The sequence below is a fragment of the Lucilia sericata genome, unplaced genomic scaffold (genome assembly GCF_015586225.1).
Source record: "Lucilia sericata isolate MDLA Ls3-8-SP2 unplaced genomic scaffold, ASM1558622v1 Contig000625F_arrow, whole genome shotgun sequence".
Taxonomy (NCBI): Eukaryota; Metazoa; Arthropoda; class Insecta; order Diptera; family Calliphoridae; genus Lucilia; species Lucilia sericata.
The window spans coordinates 55,361-76,725 of record NW_023994631.1 but is presented as its reverse complement, the minus strand read 5'-3'; the positions used below and the strand labels follow the sequence as shown (position 1 = coordinate 76,725).

The following is a 21,365-nucleotide window of genomic DNA, read 5'->3' as shown; positions in this document are numbered from 1 at the left end:
TCGAAGTCGACTATTTTGTTCCAAAAAAGTCAATAACTCGACTATCGTCTATGAAAAAAGTCGACTTTGTAAATAAAAGTCGAAAAGTCGGAAAGAGTCGAAAAGTCGGAAAGTCGGAAAAAGTCGAAAAAAGTCGGAAAAAGTCGAAAATAGTCGAAAGAAGTCGAAAAATTCGTATAAAGTCGAAAATAGTCGGAAAAAGTCGAAAATAGTCGAAAAAAGTCGAAAATAGAAAGAAGTCGAAAAAACTCAAAAAATTGCAACAAATAGAAAAAAATATAAATAAAATTGTTTTATTAATAATAATAAATAATAATAATATAATGTTAAATGGCAACATTATAAATTTACGCTTCTGGCAACTTTATAAATTTTTAACTCTGGTCGGATAAAGTCGAAAATAGTCGAAAAAAGTCGGAAAGTCGAAAAAAGTCAAAAGTCAAAAATAGTCGAAAAGTCGGAAAAAGTCGAAAAAAGTCGGAAACAGTCGAAAAGTCGACTATTTATAAAATATTAAAAGTCGAAAAGTCGACTATTTATAAAATATTAAAAGTCGAAAAGTCGAAAAATCTATTTTTAATTAAATGAAAAAAGTCGAAATGTCGAAAAATCGACTTTTAACTAAATGCAAAAAGTCGAAAAGTCGACTTTTCATAAAATGCAAAAAGTCAAAATGTCGACTTTTCATAAAATGCAAAAAGTCGAAAAGTCGTCTTTTCATAAAATGCAAAAAGTCGAAAAGTCGACTTTTCGTTTCAACTATAGAACCCTAGAAAATACTTGTTCGTTTGCATTTAGAGAATCAGGCCCTTTATAATAAAAAAAATTGTTCTTCGCAATTTTTCAATTAAAAACTAAATTTCAATAAGAAAGTATTCTTTAAATAAATTTAAATATTTCGAAACTTTAATTAAAATCATAATTTTATAAATTCTATTCGCTATTAAAGAAATCATTCACATATAATTGATAACCTATAAGAATACACTAAATGAAAAATGTAATAAAAAATTCGACATTTTATGCTTTTAAAGTTTAGATTAAGATATATAATGCTTCCATGCACTTTATACTTAAGAAGGTACCAGTACTTGAGAGCAACCGCACGATTGTCAAATTTTTTTTATATAGAGTTTGATAAACGTGCGGTTTAAGCCTGTATAAAAGTCTAAGGGCGTGTTTCTTACTCCTTAGTTAAACTAGGCTTAACTTGCTGTTAGATTAAACTCGGAACAAATTTAGGCGGACTTTAACCGATGATTGTGTTTTTCAGTTTTAGATTTAAGCTCAGTTAACTTTGTTAGTATTGCCAAGTTTTTACTCAAAAACATAAACAATGAACAGCTGTTTTTTGCAAACAATACTTTTGTAAAATAGAAAATTTTGGAAAAATGTTAAATAAACATTTAAAACAATAATAAATAAAACAAAACAGATCAGAAAATTGCAATTTACTTAAAATATTAAGTTTTTGTTCTTCCGAAATCATTGTTTTATTGTTTTTGTTAATTGTGTTTTCTCACTTATAACTTGAGTTTAATTGGCCAATTACACTCAGTTAAACTAAGATAATATGTAACTTTACTGATAACTGAAAAACACGAAACATATAATAAACCAGGTTTAACCAAAGAATGAAGATTATCTTTATCAGAAAAACTCGCCCTTACAGAATTTCACTGCGATATTAATGGTTGAGTAAATTTTGGACGTTTAAGGGCGGGTTTCTTACTACTTAGTTAAACTAGGCTTAACTTGTTGTTAGATTAAACTCGTAACAAATTTAGGCGAACTTTAACCAATGATTGTGTTTTTCAGTTATGGACTTAAGTTCAGTTAACTTTGTTAGTATTGCCAACTTTTCACTCTAAAACATAAACAATGAACAGCTGTTTTTTGCAAATGATAGTTTTGTAAAATTGAACATTTTGGAAAAACAAATCAGAAAATTGCAATTTACTTAAAATATTATGCTTTTGTTCTTCCGAAATCATTGTTTTATTGTTTTTGTTAATTGTGTTTTCTCATTTATAACTTAAGTTTAATTGACCAATTGAGAGTCAAATCGAAATGCGAAATACCAAAGTTGCCAAACGGAGAAAATTTCGATTCGAATTGAAATGCAGAAAAGAGGCCAATTTGTGCCGATTTTTGGAGTGATGGTAGTAAATGTAATGTAATTTTGGCATAAAAAGCCCAAATCGGGAGGTTTTATGGAGGCTATATGAAATAATGGACAGATTTTCAATATGCTTCGACTCTGTGCCGAAAAACTCTTTTTGTCCAAATTTTATCAAAATATTTTAATAATAATAAAATATTGGACCATTTTTTTACTATGCTTCGTCTCTGTGCGGCTGTACAGTCAGATGGACGGACATGTCTCTTCCAATCAGTATAATTTAAGGTCTGTGAGAGTCCATTAATACATGTTCGAAATAGATGATATAATTTGATATCAAAGACATTACTCTTAAAAATTTATAAAAAATCGGTGTATGGTTTTTCATTTATGTCCATATTCTATATTAACAGTAAAAATAGTTTATTTTACTTCCATCAGTTACAAAGAAAACTGAGTTATACTCAACTCTATATTATTCATAATATTTTAAACATTTCCAAACTTATTCTGTGGCAGTATAAGTGTTAGAAATAGCAGCAATAGGTTGTGGCATGTTCTCTTCTTTAGACTCGTTTAAAGCGGACTGCAAACGACACTCTATATTAAGGACATTCATGGCATTAGCTGCCTGATCAATAATCACATCATTCTCAATACTACTGTTCTTTTCAATAGTTTTTTCCCAAGCCAGATCAAAGGGATATTCTAGAGGTTTCAATTCAGCTGGACAATCATCTTGATTGGGTGCAGTGGCCAATTGTATATTGGCACCTTTAGTATGGATACGTTCCAACTGGGCTACATCAAGCGTTTCAGCATTCAGGGAGGTAATGTGCTCAAATAATGCCTCCTTTGTATGACACCCAGGAACACCTTTCTTGCTGAAGAACTAATATTTACAAAATAGTATTAAAAAATATCTAAAACTTACTAAAGCAACTCTATAAAAATTTACCGTTATTATATTATTACAATCCCTCATTAAAAATTCCAAAGCCGATGGATGTTGCGGTTCAACAGCCTGAGCCACATCAATAAACCAACATTTTCCCTCATGCCAAAGAATATTATATTCACTTAAATCAGCATGAACCAACTTGGCTTCATTATACAACTTATGCATGGCTTCGACTACCTCATCATAGGCAGCAATCCATTCAGCCGTAGTCAATATAGCATCCTTTAATTTGGGCGCTGCTCTATTGTTCTCACCAATAAATGACATAACAAGAACATGATTTTTCAATATAACCACTTCAGGACATCTTATGCCGGCATTATGAAGACGCATTAAATTATGCATTTCCTTCTCGGCCCACATATTGATAATGATCGTATTATTTTGCTTACTAAAACGAACATTGAAACGATTCTTAAAGCGATAATCATCTTTGATATAACGATCACGTTGTTTAAAATCGTTTAAAGTAGTTTTGAAAATTTTTACCGCACATTCTTTGGGCATTAGTTGCGGATGATCGGGATCATCGCCGATGAATGTAGGATCGGAATTGGCATGCAAAATGACGGCTTCTTTGCCGGTGGAAATAATACCATTGATTTGTTCCAATATTTGATTATTGATTAATTTATACAGCAACAAACGTGTACGGCCATCAACGCCCATTTCAGCGGTTGCTGCATTATCCTTACGATCCTGCATACGATGAGTTTTTTTATAGCTTTTGCGCGAATGTGTCTTAAGTTGATTAAAAACCTGTTGTAAATTGGGAAATGTAGTGAACATGTAGCTAAGAAATACCATTACCAATCTTTTACTTACCCTATTGGATAGCTTCATTTCGAAACCAGCACCATCACCGGTAGCAAACTCCAAAGGAAATGACATCATACGGCAGGCATTGCGCACACCGCACAATTCTTCATCATGTTTAGTAATCATTTCACCTTCTTTGTCGACCGTATAACCACATTTGGGTATGGCCTCTAGTAAACGTTCATTGGCATCAAAACGATCCCAGTCACTTTTATCACGTAATGGTTCATCCTCATAATTATCTTCCAATTCTTCTCCAACATCCTTCAAATAGGTCTTGCGATATTTATCCAAACATACCGTAACCTTCGATTGTTTATTGTGAGCCTTCTCTATACGTTTCAAATCTTCGTTGTACTCCTTGTCGAATTGAGCCTGCAACATTTGAGCAATAACAGCATCTGAATCACAGACAGTCGAAGCTGCCGCTTCCTGTGCCATTAATTCTTCCTCTTCACTTTTTAGAAATGCCAACACTTCAGGAGGCAAATTAGCATCGAATTCCTCCATGTCAACAAAGTCCCAAGTGTCGTCCTCCAATTTTGTGGCATCCTCCAAACTGCGCACTAAGGCCTCTTCTAGATCTTGTTTCTCTCGTAGTTTTCGTTTCTCCCTTTCCGTTTCCAGCTTTAGTTCTTTTTCTAGTTTTTGAGTTTTGACAATCGTTGCAAAATTCATGGGTTCCACTGCGGGTTTGGTAATTTGACCCCATGGGCATGCTGGACTATTCGAATTTGTATTGGCAGCCATTTTTTGTTGCTTCTTATATTAAATAAAACTTAACTAACAGGTGATCTATTATTTTAACAATAATATTATTATTTTAAACGAATTGTATAAAAACGAGTTGTGTTTTTTGATGAAATATGCGAACTACTTTTTTGCTTTGTTTGTATTTGTTTTATATATTCAAGACAATTGTGAAATATCTAAGAATATTGTATAAAATGTTGGTATTTTAGAGCAATCTTTGTGTCTCTAGTGTTATTTTACTGTCAAAGTCTGTATGTTTTTGTTGGAAAAGTAAATTTTTTCAAAAACAACTAAAAGTAATTTTGACAGTTTTGTTTTACCACACAAGTAATCTATTACCACTTTGTTAAATCTGCTTTGTGAAATTTGTTTTTGACAGCTGATATTCACTGTGTGTTATTAACAAAAGTATTATTTCACAATGTACTGTATAAACACAAAAATCAGTAAAATATTTCAAGAAACATATTTCGGCTTATGAGCAGTAGGGTTCTATAAATCGACTTTCGAATAATCGAACAATCGACTTTTTGTCGAAAAAAGTCGAAAAGTCGAAGTCGACTATTTTGTTCCAAAAAAGTCGATAACTCGACTATCGTCTATGAAAAAAGTCGAAAAGTCGACTTTGTAAATAAAAGTCGAAAAAAGTCAAAAAGTCGGAAAGTCGAAAAAAGTCGAAAAGTCGAAAAAAGTCGATAAGTCGAAAAAAGTCGAAGAAAGTCGAAAAAAGTCGAAAAGTCATAAAAAGTGGAAAAGTCGGAAAAAGTCGAAAAGTCGAAAAAAGTCGAAAATTTTAAAAAAGTGGAAAAGAGGTCAAAAACTCTAAAATAGTCGGAAAAACTCGAAAAAAGTAAAAAATAGTCGAAAAAAGTCGAAAAAAAGTCGAAATAAGTCGAAAATAGTCAAAAAGTCGTAAAAAATCGAAAAGTCGAAAAGTCGGAAAAAGTCGAAAAATGTCGGAAAAAGTCGAAAAAAGTCGAAAAAAGTCGAAAAGTCGAAAAAAGTCGAAAAGTCGAAAAGTCGGAAAAAGTTGAAAAGTCGAAAAAAGTCGGAAAAGGTCGAAAAGTCGGAAAAAGTCGAAAAGTCGACCATTTATAAAATACTAAAAGTCTAAAAGTCGACTTTTAAATAAATGAAAAAGGTCGAAAAGTCGAAAAATCGACTTTTCATAAAATGGAAAAAGTCGAAAGGTCGAAAAGTCGACTTTTAACTAAATGCAAAAAGTCGAAAAGTCGACTTTTCGTTTCAACTATAGAACCCTAGTTTATAACCTGACGACAGGGTAAATTCGTCAGACCGTAACAATAAAAAATTGGAGCTGTTTGGAGTCGGTAAGGATTAAAAAGAATAGTGAAAGCGTTTAGCAAATTATACAAGATTTCAAGCCGTCTTAAGATGAAAAAATGTCGGCGTCTAGGCTTTGAAATTTATTCGGCGGCTAGGCTTGGCCGACTTTAAGACAAACCGACGCAGGTTTCTGTATGTGTGATGTGGCCAACGAAAACTATTTTTCCATTTTTTTACGAGACAAATATAGAGATTTCTAAATAAAAAAGGAAAATAATTGGGAAAAAAGTGAAATTTATTGACGAATAGCAAACGAAAAACGCAATGCACAATGTGGAAACTACAAGAGGCAACGAATTTATTAATACGATTAATTTTAATCTTAGTTTTTACTGCACAACTTTTGGACACGACTCTGGCGTTATCGGACAAAAGATTATGTGCAGATGAAAATTGTAAAGGTAAAAGTGTACCATGTAAATCCAATAAGAAAATAGAACATTATCTCATAGCTAATATTTCTTTTTTAGGAATCATTTCTTTGGGTACGGGAAAAATTAATTATCGAGCGGGGGCAGAGGGTATGGTATCGTTTAAGATTAATGCTCCTATACGCATCAAATCAAAGAGTGCTGGCAAGGATCCTTCACTCTGGGGCATTGAAGTTAATGGTCGAGAGGGTTATGCTCCAAAACAATTTATACGTGAAACAAAAGTTCTAATTGGAGAGAAAAACCTCAAGTATATAGTTGATGTTAAACCAGTCAATGCAGTTCCTATTTTAAGCACCTCCGAAAAACCAGTGGAACAGGAAAATATTGTAGAAACAACCACCACTAAACCTCTTAATGTAGTACCTTTAGAATCGACTGAGAAACCTTTAGAAAATAATTCCAGTGAAAATAATGCTCCTGCTGAAGCACCTGCTGTTGCCACACCTGTTTTATCAGAAGTTGTAGATGGCACACAAATACCGATTTTTGCCAATGAATCAGATGGTGTCGTGGAAGAGGTGGATGAAGATGTTAAACCTCTAAATAAATATGAAGTGGAAGAGGAAATATATGAAGATGAAATTGGTGATTATGATGAGGAAGATGAGGAAGAGGAATTGCTTTATAAGCAGCAAATGCAAAAAGCACAAGAACAGCTAAAAGCAACTTTAGCAACTGATAGCAATAAGGATATGAAACTAGCAGAAGTAAATAATACTAATAATGAAGCCTCACAAGAAGATTTAAATAAGAGAGAAGAAAATAAACTACAATCTTCACAAGGTGAAAATGACAATAATTCAGTCAGAAATGATATAAAGTCTGAAGTTTTAGAGGAAAATCTTGAAATTTTAAATGAATCACAAGAAAAACCAAATACAATCTTGGATCCAGAATCAGACACAGATCACTTGAAAGAAGAAAGATCTCTCGAAATTTTGCCAAGTACTGAAGTTTTGAATGATAGTATAACACTTGAAAAAGAAGAAATTTTTAAAAATTTTGAAAAAGAAGATATGGGGAGTAAAGTCGTTGACGAAAATGCACAAACGCAGCAGGTTTTGCAAGAAAACCCTACTGCAGCTAATGAGAATCAACTGACTCCAGAACAAGTGAATAATGGTTCAATTGATGGTACACAAAGCCAAGAACAGCCACAAAATGATGCAGCTGATGCTAAAGATACTGTTAACACTGAAAATTTACCCCGGATTACAAAGGAAATCAAAGAAAACGATTCATCTAATGTTCACAGTCCAGCCAGTGATATTAACAATAATACTAATGAAAATTTCGCTAAAATAGATGAGCTAACAAATACCGAAGAAAATCTTAAGATTAACAATGAACAGGATCTTTCAGAGACAAACAAAGTATTGGATGTTGTAACACCGAAAGAGCCTTTATCAATGCAGGAGGAAGAAAAAAGTACAACCGAGAACACCAATCAGCAACAGGAGATTCTAAATGAAAATTCTGCACAACAATTGAAAACAGATAAAAAGCCTGAAGCAGACAACACGAATAGTTTGCCTACACACCATAATGACAATCTATTGACACAACCCACAAATACAGAATCTGCTTCAAGTACAGAATCTCATGAAGTTGAAGTTACTACTCCACAATATTATGTTGAAGAAATATTAACTACAACTCCAACACCTATTAACCAAGAAGAAAAGAGGCACGAGGAAAATGTAATAGAAAATATTAATCCAACAACCTACAGTCCATATTATGATGCCTCTTCAAATACACCAACACCTGCACCTCATTATGATCATCATGATCATAATCATTACGGTGATAATACCGATCAATATGGCCATAATCATGATCACGATCATTATGACTACTATAAACAGGAAGCAACAGAAATACCTCCAAATAATTACGATCATCATCATAACGATCATTACCATCACACTAATCAGCATATAACAACTGAAATTCCACCAAATGACTATTATGCCCAACAATATGAGTACGCTTCCACTGAAAGTTCAAACCAAAATATCGGTTCGTTTGAGGAAATTACAATTGCAAGTTACAATAATATACCCTCTACCGTAGCTCCGGAAACTGCTACAGCTTCGATGAAAAGCGAAGATAAAAAAGAAGAACAACCAAAAGCGTTACCATCATCAACACCACCAACTTTTGAGGAAAATAAAGAAAATAAGGGATTATTTGCTACTATCATGGGTACGGTTAATAATGTGCTGTCACTCAATAAGAAAAACAAACATCATGAAGATGAAAATGAATTAGATAGAATATTATATTCGACTGGCAATGGACATAAACCTAGTTATGAAGGATTAAGTGAAGGTAAGATTAATTTTTAACATTCTGCTAGAGTGAATGAAATGATATCCTAGTCTGGTCTATAGTATAGCCTATAGTTTAGTCTATAGTCTAGTCTATAGTCTAGTCTATAGTCTAGTCTATAGTCTAGTCTATAGTCTAGTCTATAGTCTAGTCTATAGTTAAGTCTATAGTATAGTCTATAGCTTGGTCTATAGCTTAGTCTATAGCTTAGTCTATAGTCTGGTCTAGAGTTTAGTCTATAGTCTAGTCTAGTCTATAGTCTAGTCTATAGTCTAGTCTATAGTCTAGTCTATAGTCTAGTCTATAGTCTAGTCTATAGTCTAGTCTATAGTCTAGTCTATAGCCTAGTCTATAGTCTAGTCTATAGTCTAGTCTATAGCCTAGTCTATAGTCTAGTCTATAGCCTAGTCTATAGCCTAGTCTATAGTCTAGTCTATAGCCTAGTCTATAGTCTAGTCTATAGTCTAGTCTATAGTATAGTCTATAGTATAGTCTATAGTCTAGTCTAGTCTATAGTCTAGTCTATAGTCTAGTCTATAGTCTAGTCTATAGTCTAGTCTATAGTCTAGTCTATAGTCTAGTCTATAGTCTTGTCTATAGTCTAGTCTATAGTCTAGTCTATAGTCTAGTCTATAGTCTAGTCTATAGTCTAGTCTATAGTCCAGTCTATAGTCCAGTCTATAGTCTAGTCTATAGTCTAGTCTATGGTCTAGTCTATAGTCTAGTCTATAGTCTAGTCTATAGTCTAGTCTATAGTCTAGTCTATAGTCTAGTCTATAGTCTAGTCTATAGTCTAGTCTATAGTCTAGTCTATGGTCTAATCTATAGTCTAGTCTATAGTCTAGTCTATAGTCTTGTCTATAGTCTTGTCTATAGTCTAGTCTATAGTCTAGTCTATAGTCTAGTCTATAGTCTAGTCTATAGTCTAGTCTATAGTCTAGTCTATAGTATAGTCTAGTCTATCACTGTAGTCTATAGTCTAGTCTATAGTCTAGTCTATAATCTAGTCTATAGTCTAGTCTATAATCAAGTCTATAGTCTAGTCTATAGTCTAGTCTATAGTCTAGTCTATAGTCTAGTCTATAGTCTAGTCTATAGTCTAGTCTATAGTCTAGTCTATAGTCTAGTCTATAGTCTAGTCTATAGTCTAGTCTATAGTCTAGTCTATAGTCTAGTCTATAGTCTAGTCTATAGTCTAGTCTATAGTCTAGTCTATAGTCTAGTCTATAGTCTAGTCTATAGTCTAGTCTATAGTCTAGTCTATAGTCTAGTCTATAGTCTAGTCTATAGTCTAGTCTATAGTCTAGTCTATAGTCTAGTCTATAGTCTAGTCTATAGTCTAGTCTATAGTCTAGTCTATAGTCTAGTCTATAGTCTAGTCTATAGTCTAGTCTATAGTCTAGTCTATAGTCTAGTCTATAGTCTAGTCTATAGTCTAGTCTATAGTCTAGTCTATAGTCTAGTCTATAGTCTAGTCTATAGTCTAGTCTAGTCTGTCTAGTCTATAGTCTAGTCTATAGTCTAGTCTATAGTCTAGTCTATAGTTAGTCTATAGTATAGTCTATAGCTGGTCTATAGCTTAGTCTATAGCTTAGTCTATAGTCTGGTCTAGAGTTTAGTCTATAGTCTAGTCTAGTCCATAGTCTAGTCTATAGTCTAGTCTATAGTCTAGTCTATAGTCTAGTCTATAGTCTAGTCTATAGTCTAGTCTATAGTCTAGTCTATAGTCTAGTCTATAGTCTAGTCTATAGTCTAGTCTATAGCCTAGTCTATAGTCTAGTCTATAGTCTAGTCTATAGCCTAGTCTATAGTCTAGTCTATAGCCTAGTCTATAGCCTAGTCTATAGTCTAGTCTATAGCCTAGTCTATAGTCTAGTCTATAGTCTAGTCTATAGTATAGTCTATAGTATAGTCTATAGTCTAGTCTATAGTCTAGTCTATAGTCTAGTCTATAGTCTAGTCTATAGTCTAGTCTATAGTCTAGTCTATAGTCTAGTCTATAGTCTAGTCTATAGTCTAGTCTATAGTCTAGTCTATAGTCTAGTCTATAGTCTAGTCTATAGTCTAGTCTATAGTCTAGTCTATAGTCTAGTCTATAGTCTAGTCTATAGTCTATAGTCTAGTCTATAGTCTAGTCTATAGTCTAGTCTATAGTCTAGTCTATAGTCTAGTCTATAGTCTAGTCTATAGTTAAGTCTATAGTATAGTCTATAGCTTGGTCTATAGCTTAGTCTATAGCTTAGTCTATAGTCTGGTCTAGAGTTTAGTCTATAGTCTAGTCTAGTCCATAGTCTAGTCTATAGTCTAGTCTAGTCTATAGTCTAGTCTATAGTCTAGTCTATAGTCTAGTCTATAGTCTAGTCTATAGTCTAGTCTATAGTCTAGTCTATAGTCTAGTCTATAGTCTAGTCTATAGTCTAGTCTATAGCCTAGTCTATAGTCTAGTCTATAGTCTAGTCTATAGCCTAGTCTATAGTCTAGTCTATAGCCTAGTCTATAGCCTAGTCTATAGTCTAGTCTATAGCCTAGTCTATAGTCTAGTCTATAGTCTAGTCTATAGTATAGTCTATAGTATAGTCTATAGTATAGTCTATAGTCTAGTCTATAGTCTAGTCTATAGTCTAGTCTATAGTCTAGTCTATAGTCTAGTCTATAGTCTAGTCTATAGTCTAGTCTATAGTCTTGTCTATAGTCTAGTCTATAGTCTAGTCTATAGTCTAGTCTATAGTCTAGTCTATAGTCTAGTCTATAGTCCAGTCTATAGTCCAGTCTATAGTCTAGTCTATAGTCTAGTCTATGGTCTAGTCTATAGTCTAGTCTATAGTCTAGTCTATAGTCTAGTCTATAGTCTAGTCTATAGTCTAGTCTATAGTCTAGTCTATAGTCTAGTCTATGGTCTAATCTATAGTCTAGTCTATAGTCTAGTCTATAGTCTTGTCTATAGTCTTGTCTATAGTCTAGTCTATAGTCTAGTCTATAGTCTAGTCTATAGTCTAGTCTATAGTCTAGTCTATAGTCTAGTCTATAGTCTAGTCTATAGTCTAGTCTATAGTATAGTCTAGTCTATCACTGTAGTCTATAGTCTAGTCTATAGTCTAGTCTATAATCTAGTCTATAGTCTAGTCTATAATCAAGTCTATAGTCTAGTCTATAGTCTAGTCTATAGTCTAGTCTATAGTCTAGTCTATAGTCTAGTCTATAGTCTAGTCTATAGTCTAGTCTATAGTCTAGTCTATAGTCTAGTCTATAGTCTAGTCTATAGTCTAGTCTATAGTCTAGTCTATAGTCTAGTCTATAGTCTAGTCTATAGTCTAGTCTATAGTCTAGTCTATAGTCTAGTCTATAGTCTAGTCTATAGTCTAGTCTATAGTCTAGTCTATAGTCTAGTCTATAGTCTAGTCTATAGTCTAGTCTATAGTCTAGTCTATAGTCTAGTCTATAGTCTAGTCTATAGTCTAGTCTATAGTCTAGTCTATAGTCTAGTCTATAGTCTAGTCTATAGTCTAGTCTATAGTCTAGTCTATAGTCTAGTCTATAGTCTAGTCTATAGTCTAGTCTATAGTCTAGTCTATAGTCTAGTCTATAGTCTAGTCTATAGTCTAGTCTATAGTCTAGTCTATAGTCTAGTCTATAGTCTAGTCTATAGTCTAGTCTATAGTCTAGTCTATAGTCTAGTCTATAGTCTAGTCTATAGTCTAGTCTATAGTCTAGTCTATAGTCTAGTCTATAGAGTAGTCTATAGTATAGTCTATAGTCTAGTCTAGTCTATGGTCTAGTTTATAGTCTAGCCTATAATCTAATATATAGTCTAGTCGATAGTCTAGCCTATGTTCTAGTCTATAGTCAACAATTTCAATTTTTTACTAAAGTTCCAATTGTGTACTTATAGCGGAAAGTTTACAATATTGTAAGGAAATTGGACCCAATGGCGATTGTCCTCAAACGCCGGAGCATAATCATTATCACCCAGAATCCGAACACCACCACCATTCTTCGGCGAAATCAATCTTTAGCAGTGATTTAACTTTCGATACTTTCCTGAAAGCTCTAGCTGCGAAAATTCTTGAAATCAGCGAATTATTAGCCTTTTTAGTTATAGTGGCAGCAGCTTCGCTGTTTTTTATTTTTGGCTACTATTGTTTCTGCAATAGCAGTCGTGAGGGAGCTTTGCTTTCAAAACTCAATCAATTGGAAAGTAGCCTGCTAGCGTCCCATAAAGAAAATGCTATTTTGAAACATAATTTAATGTCTACACGACAAAAACTAGCTAGTATAGAAGACAATTCATTTGGTTCCAACGATATGGTGGTTTCTTTGAAAAAGGAACTAGAGGAGGAATTAATGGAAAAGGCACGATTGCAGGAGCAAATTACAGTTTTGCAAAAAGAACTAGAAAATGCTGCAGATGCGGGTATTGAACTAAACAAAATTGTATCCGAATTGTTAAGCAATCAAACAGGAGATGAAAGTATTATAAGTAGTGTAGAGGAGTTACAAAAACAACTAAACGAGCAACAAAGTAAGTTAAAAAGGATCAAGCTTATAATAATGAAAATTAACTTAATTTTAATTTTAAACTTTAAGACACTATTTTGGAAATCAATGCCAGTTTGGCTGAAAAGAGTCGTGAAAATAGTGAATTGCAATTGTTAATAGCAGAACAAAATGCTAGATATGAAACGGAATTGGCTAATGTACAACGTGACAACGATGAGCTGGAGCATGAAAAGGGCAATCTAATGACTAGATTGGAAGAGTTGAAAACTGATTTCGATAAGGATATAACAGCTGCTTTGGAAGGTAAAAATATGGAAATCAAGAGATTACAAAATGAAATTGTAGACTTGAGCAATAAATTGGAAAATGAACATACTAAATGGCAAACAAGTGTGGCTAAAATTGAGGTAAATATTTATTAATTCTAGTAAAGTTAAATAAAGTTAAATAACATTTTGTTAAACAATAGGCTTTGGAAGAGTGTTTGAAAAACGTAAGAAAAGATCCCAATGTTAACATTAGCGAAGTTATAGATGTGGCCAATGTCAAAGCTCAACTTATAGAAACACAAAAGAAATATAAATCGCTAAAGGAGCGTTTAGAAATTGAATTGGTATTTATTTATACAAAATTTTAATTTAATTGTATATAATTTAATAATTTTTATTTAAAAAGGATCAAAGAAAATTAGCAGAAAATCAGTTACAAGTAATAACCGCTGAAGTGGAAAAACTAAAACAAGATTTCAATCAATCAGAAAAGGATAAATTGGAGGCACAAACACGACTAGAAGTATTATCAAATTACTTCAAGGATAAAGAAAACCAATTGCAAAAGTAGAGTTTTTAAGAAAAATGGAAAATAAAGGTTTTTTATGGTATTTTTTTTTATTTTTTACCTTTCAGAGAGTTAAGCTTAAAGGAAGCCATGTGGTTGAAACAACAAGGTGAAACTACCACCACTGTGGATCGTGTAACTGCCATGCAAGAGGAAATACAATCATTAAAGTATGTAACTTATATATTTGTGGAAATGTTTGATGACAATTTTATAATTTTAGATCTCAAAATGATTCATTACGTGCTGAGATAGAGGCACAAGTAGCAGCTCATAAAGCCCAAACAGGCACCTTGGAGAATAGAGCTCATGAGACCTGGTTAGCGGCGCGACAATCTGACCGACGTTATGAGGAAGCCAGAGCAGAAGCCACGGCCTTAAGGCGTCAATTAACTGCCTTGGCTGGTGGTAATGTCAATGAAGCCAATAGTAAGAAAATTGTATGAGAATTTCATTCAATTATTAAACATGTTGATATTTTTACTTTTTTTTCAGAAGCCCCAGCTGGTCCTGTAGTTTTAGGTGATGAGTTAACACAAGCACCCTCACCCATACATATGGAATCACCAGGTTCACCCATGTTGGGTAGAATGCCACCACCACCATTTCTACCACCACCTTTTATGGGACCACCACCACCCTTTATGGGTATGCCACCACCACCTCCATTTGTGCCACCCGGTGAAATGCGTCCAGCACCATTGGGACGCATTATGTCTCCACCGCCACAACGTTCGGGTCGTTTCTCACCTCAGCACCTAGACTATGAAGATTATTTGGATTACGAGGGTGGTAATAATACATGGCACCGTCACACATACTCACCTCCACCACGTACATATCGTTCACTCTCTCCCACTGATAGTCGCTACAACTATGGTACTGAGCGTGATTTAATGTCTACCTACGATACAGAGACAGACTTCAGTCCACCTCCTAGTCCCCGAGAGTCTAGAAGACGAGGTGGCCATAGCAGTGAGAGAATCGATAATAGTAGTAGTAAAAGTCCTTATGGTAATACAAAAAAATTCAACTCATCCCATAAAGGTAATTAAAAACAAGAGAAATAATTGAAATTTTAACTAAATTCTTTTTTATGTGTAACTGTTTTATAGGACCCTTAAGTTCTGGTTCCGAAAAATCTTTTAATACTTCTTCACATCATGATAATAAAACCAAAAAAGGCACCTCTAGTAGTGGTGGTGGCGGTGGCGGTAAAAACTTAGTATGATTTATTGTTGTTGAGCAATTAAATCACAACAAAACTACCTTTAAAACAATTCCATTTTAAACGCATTAAGCCAATGACAAAGTCTGAGAGTGTGTGAGTCTAGCGTATGCCGTGTCTGCCGTTCATTGTTAATTGTGTAGTTATTTTTTTTTTAAATTTACCTAATCAACTACTATAAAAAAAATTACATACAAAAAAATTATATTTAGTTGAAAACAAGAGAAAAAAACAAAACAAAATTAAGCAAAAACAAACAAAATATAAAAAAAACAACTAAAAAATCAAAAAAAAACCAAAAACTAAAGTTATTACAAATCTCATTCCTTACCACGCCCTTTAACATTTGAAATTAAGCCATACCACAATTCCTAGTCACTTAACAATATTAACAAAACTAAATATCCCAGCTCCAAACATATACTTTGATTATATTCATCATTAAAACTAATTTTATGAACTACAATCAATTTTTATTAACTACAATCAATGACACAACAACATTTAATTCATACAAAAGTCTACAATCAAGATCAGTTCAGATTTATTTATTTATACAAACATAAGTATATGACTACAATCAATATTAGTAAAGCAGCATCTTCTTCTCTTATCAATTACAAATTACTTTAATGGTAAGTCAAGTATTTATGTTTTATTTTGTTTTTATTCATATTATTTTCTTATAAATAAATATGACAAAATATTTCGTTTTTTCGTCGTGTCATAGAAATGCTGATAAGATCTAACATAATCTTAGGATTTTTTCATATCAGTTGTTTTTTTATGTTGACTACTGCTGATTTTTCCCTTAAGACATAACAATTTTCTTGACTTTATCAAATTTGTTGCAGTTTGACTCGCATTGTCGCTTTTAACACATTTAACTGGCTCCTCAGTTTGAGTTGATATTGATCTAAAATTATGAAATGATAATTTAAGTTATGATCTGGTGATTACTCATTAAAAAAATATAATAAAAGTTGATGGTCCAGAGAATAAATATATTTTCGATATTCCACAGTTTTAGCTTGGTCAAAATTTTGGATATATATTGATGATACCGCAATAGTTTCAACTTCCTATGTGTAATAATATAGGTTGAAAAAGGGAGGCTTGTGGATAACCGGACCAGAACTTATAACAAAAATTGTAATCTTTTAGGTTTTAAAGACTAGACCATAGACTAGACTATGTATTACAGACTACTCTATAGACTAGACTATAGACTAGATTATAGACTAGACTATAGACTAGACTATAGACTAGACTATAGACTAGACTATAGACTAGACTATAGACTAGAACTATAGACTAGACTATAGACTAGACTATAGACTAGACTATAGACTAGACTATAGACTAGACTATAGACTAACTATAGACTAGACTATAGACTAGACTATAGACTAGACTAGACTAGACTATAGACTATAGACTAGACTATAGACTAGACTATAGACTAGACTATAGACTAGACTATAGACTAGACTATAGACTAGACTAGAGACTACTAGACTAGACTATAGACTAGACTATAGACTAGACTATAGACTAGACTATAGACTAGACTATAGACTAGACTATAGACTAGACTATAGACTAATACTATAGACTAGACTATAGACTAGACTATAGACTAGAACTATAGACTAGACTATAGACTAGACTATAGACTAGACTATAGACTAGACTATAGACTAGACTATAGACTAGACTATAGACTAGACTATAGACTAGACTATAGACTAGACTATAGACTAGACTATAGACTAAACTAGGTTAGACTAGACTATAGACTAAACTAGGCTATAGACTAGACTATAGACTAGACTACAGACTAGACTATAGACTAGACTATAGACTAGACTATAGACTAGACTATAGACTAGACTATAGACGAACTATAGACTAGACTATAGACTAGACTATAGACTAGACTATAGACTAGACTATAGACTAGACTATAGACTAGACTATAGACAAGACTATAGACTAGACTATAGACTAGACTATAGACTAGACTATAGACTAGACTATAGACTAGACTATAGACTAGACTATAGACTAGACTATAGACTAGACTATAGACTAGACTATAGACTAGACTATAGACTAGACTATAGACTAGACTATAGACTAGACTATAGGCTAGACTATAGACTAGACTATAGACTAGACTATAGACTAGACTATAGACTAGACTATAGACTAGACTATAGACTAGACTATAGACTAGACTATAGACTAGACTATAGACTAGACTATAGACTAGACTATAGACTAGACTATAGACTAGACTATAGACTAGACTATAGACTAGACTATAGACTAGACTATAGACTAGACTATAGACTAGACTATAGACTAGACTATAGACTAGACTATAGACTAGACTATATACTACAGACTAGACTATAGACTAGACTATAGACTAGACTATAGACTAGACTATATACTACAGACTAGACTATAGACTAGACTATAGACTAGACTATAGACTAGACTATAGACTAGACTATAGACTAGACTATAGACTAGACTATAGACTAGACTGTAGACTAGACTATAGACTAGACTATAGACTAGACTATAGACTAGACTATAGACTAGACTATAGACTAGACTATAGACTAGACTATAGACTAGACTGTAGACTAGACTATAGACTAGACTGTAGACTAGACTATAGACTAGACTATAGACTAGACTATAGACTAGACTATAGACTAGACTATGGACTAGACTATAGACTAGACTATAGACTAGACTATAGACTAGACTATAGACTAGACTATAGACTAGACTATAGACTAGACTATAGACTAGACTATAGACTAGACTATAGACTAGACTGTAGACTAGACTATAGACTAGACTATAGACTAGACTATAGACTAGACTATAGACTAGACTAGACTATAGACTAGACTATAGACTAGACTATAGACTAGACTATAGACTAGACTATAGACTAGACTATAGACTAGACTATAGACTAGACTATAGACTAGACTATAGACTAGACTATAGACTAGACTATAGACTAGACTATAGACTAGACTATAGACTAGACTATAGACTAGACTATAGACTAGACTATAGACTAGACTATAGACTAGACTATAGACTAGACTATAGACTAGACTATAGACTAGACTATAGACTAGACTATAGACTAGACTATAGACTAGACTATAGACTAGACTACTAGACTATAGACTAGACTATAGACTAGACTATAGACTAGACTATGAGACTAGACTAGACTATAGACTAGACTATAGACTAGACTAGACTATAGACTAGACTATAGACTAGACTATAGACTAGACTATAGACTAGACTATAGACTAGACTATAGACTAGACTATAGAATAGACTATAGACTAGACTATAGACTAGACTATAGACTAGACTATAGACTAGACTATAGACTAGACTATAGACTAGACTAGACTAGACTATAGACTAGACTATAGACTAGACTATAGAATAGACTATAGACTAGACTATAGACTAGACCTATGACTAGACTATAGACTAGACTATAGACTAGACTATAGACTAGACTATAGACTAGACTATAGACTAGACTATAGACTAGACTATAGACTAGACTATAGACTAGACTATAGACTAGACTATAGACTAGACTATAGACTAGACTATAGACTAGACTATAGACTAGACTATAGACTAACTATAGACTAGACTATAGACTAGACTATAGACTAGACTATAGACTAGACTATAGACTAGACTATAGACTAGACTATAGACTAGACTATAGACTAAACTGTAGACTAGACTATAGACTAGACTATAGACTAGACTATAGTCTAGACTATAGACTAGACTGTAGACTAGACTATAGACTATAGACTAGACTATAGACTAGACTATAGACTAGACTATAGCCTGAAATATAGACAATTCTTTAGACAAGACTCTAAAAATTCATTTTCCATTAAAAATTTACTTTTATATAAAATTTTAATTTTCAATAAAAATTTTTATGTTCATGAAAAATATTAATTTTCCTTGAATATATGAATTTTCACTGTTTTTCGAAACTAGTCTTTCCAAAAATTATAAATTCATTAAAAATATGATTTTCGTTATTAATTTTCTCTTTATTTAAAATCTGAATTTTCATTAAAAATCTGAAATTTCATTAAAAATATGAATTTTATTTAAAATTTTGAATTATTATTAATAATCTGAAATTTTATTAAAAATGTGAATTTTCGTTAAAAAATTTTAATTTGTTTTAAATATATGAATTTCGATTTTTAAAAAAATTTTATATAGTTTTCATTAAAAAGTAGATTTTTCAAAAAAATTTAACTTTTTAAAATCTGAATTATCATGGAAAATTGTAGTTTTGATTAAAAATACAAACTTTCATTAAAAATATGAATTTTCATTAAAAATATGAATTTTTATTGAAAATATGTATTTTTGGATTTTTATTAAAATTTTTATTATTAATTAAAAAACGATTTTTCTAAAATTAAAAAATGTGAACGATTTTCTCAAAAGTGATTAAATTTTAAATAAATTCAGTCATTGTAAACATTAAATTAAATTCATATCGTATTTATGCTTAAATTCTTAGACCCACTTACCTACTATCGTCCTTTAACGTTTCAGAATCTGCCAGCGAGTTTCTTTCCACTATTCCTTTTATCATTTCCGCATTACCACTTAATAATTGATTTTGATTGATCACTATTTCACCAATTTCATTTAACATATAAATAACAACATCAAAATCTTTGGCCGACGATCTCCAACATAAAGGTTCACATGATTTTTTCCGAATTTATCATATCAATAAACAAATCCGTTTGAGTATTAGAGTTTCTAGTATTGTCATCAGTGTTGGTGGATTTCACCTGGTTTAATCTTTTGCATTGGATTCCTCGGCATTCACAAACAACTGAATCCGTTTGACAAGTTTTTGAACAGGTTCCTAAGTTAGATATAAGTTGCTGGTTTCTAGCTTTTCTATTATATATAGCCGAGGCTATAGTTTGTTGAGCTGATGTAGTAGTAATCGCTAACATTTCACTTTGTGTTGATTTTGTTTTTGTTATTAAAGGCTTTAGCGAAATTTCGGTTTGTATTGCTTTGTATCTCTTGGAATTTCTATAGTAGATGTTGCTTTATCTTCGTAATTTATATCTTTCGATGTTGCTAAATTTCCTTCCATTTTGTTTTTCTTTTTGCGGTATCTTTTATAATTAGTACGATAATGTTTTATACGTTCGGCCCAAGTTTTGATTTTGCAATTGGGTGTTTTTATACTTTTGATAGACAACATTTTTCCTTTTATCACATATTTTATAATAAAACTAAATTTAAAGTTAAGAGGTTTGCAAAGAATTAGCAATTTTGGTTTCTATTTACATTTCACTTACCACAATTTTCCTATGTAAATACGGCGACTGGCTCTAATTGGTTTTTTCGATGATAAGGATTTTAATAATAATGTTTTTATATCCATTTTTATTTATTTTACATAAATAATTTAAAAAATATCGAAATAAACTAAAGAAAAAACAAAAAAGTCCAATTTCTTTTTATTTCAATTTCAAAAAGCAATTATAAAATTATTATTTTAGTTAATTTTCAGTGTATGGTTTGATGGTGCGGGTAAATCCACCCTTTTCATCACTTTGTAATTACTCATAAATCTGACTCTTCTAGGCAAATATGCTCTTTACGCATACTTGGCGATCCGCTATTAAACTATATTAATTTTGAAATATGAATATATGTATGTGTGCCAGGGATGGAAAATTAAAATTTTGAAGTAGTAAACTACAAAGAGTACTTTATACGATGATGAAATCACTAGACTATATACTAGATTATGGACTAGACTATAGACTAGACTATAGACTAGATTATAGACTACCTATACACTAGACTAAGACTAGACATGAAGACTAGACTATAGACTAACAGACTATAGACTAGACTAGACTAGACTTAGACTAGACTATAGACTAGACTATAGACTAG

At 32.3% G+C, this 21,365-nt stretch overlaps 3 protein-coding genes across 4 annotated transcripts; 1 reads left to right on the top strand and 2 right to left on the bottom strand.

The window, feature by feature from the left end:
- Positions 1–2,497: 2,497 nt before the first annotated feature.
- Positions 2,498–4,831, bottom strand: LOC119606807 (serine/threonine-protein kinase RIO3). The gene is made up of 3 exons (XM_037960411.1): positions 3,909–4,831; positions 3,081–3,842; positions 2,498–3,014 (listed from the first exon to the last, which is right to left on the bottom strand). Exons 1-3 carry the CDS (start codon positions 4,650–4,652, stop codon positions 2,628–2,630), a joined length of 1,893 nt encoding a protein of 630 aa, XP_037816339.1. The 5' UTR covers positions 4,653–4,831; the 3' UTR covers positions 2,498–2,627.
- A 1,264-nt stretch (positions 4,832–6,095) lies between these two features.
- Positions 6,096–15,519, top strand: LOC119606813 (transport and Golgi organization protein 1). Its single transcript, XM_037960420.1, has 10 exons — positions 6,096–6,403; positions 6,473–8,770; positions 12,660–13,289; positions 13,355–13,674; positions 13,737–13,880; positions 13,943–14,103; positions 14,173–14,274; positions 14,328–14,533; positions 14,600–15,151; positions 15,220–15,519. The coding sequence occupies exons 1-10, from the start codon at positions 6,274–6,276 to the stop codon at positions 15,333–15,335; spliced, it is 4,659 nt and encodes a 1,552-aa protein (XP_037816348.1). The 5' UTR covers positions 6,096–6,273; the 3' UTR covers positions 15,336–15,519.
- A 533-nt stretch (positions 15,520–16,052) lies between these two features.
- On the bottom strand, positions 16,053–21,103 carry LOC119606814. 2 transcript variants are annotated; one of them, XM_037960422.1, is made up of 3 exons: positions 20,759–21,103; positions 19,964–20,692; positions 16,053–16,248 (listed from the first exon to the last, which is right to left on the bottom strand). In XM_037960422.1, exons 2-3 carry the CDS (start codon positions 20,089–20,091, stop codon positions 16,089–16,091), a joined length of 288 nt encoding a protein of 95 aa, XP_037816350.1. In that variant the 5' UTR covers positions 20,092–20,692; positions 20,759–21,103; the 3' UTR covers positions 16,053–16,088. The 2 variants fall into 2 exon arrangements, with proteins under 2 accessions (XP_037816350.1, XP_037816349.1); XM_037960421.1 differs by lacking the exon at positions 16,053–16,248 and having other exon boundaries at positions 19,629–20,692.
- Positions 21,104–21,365: the final 262 nt, after the last annotated feature.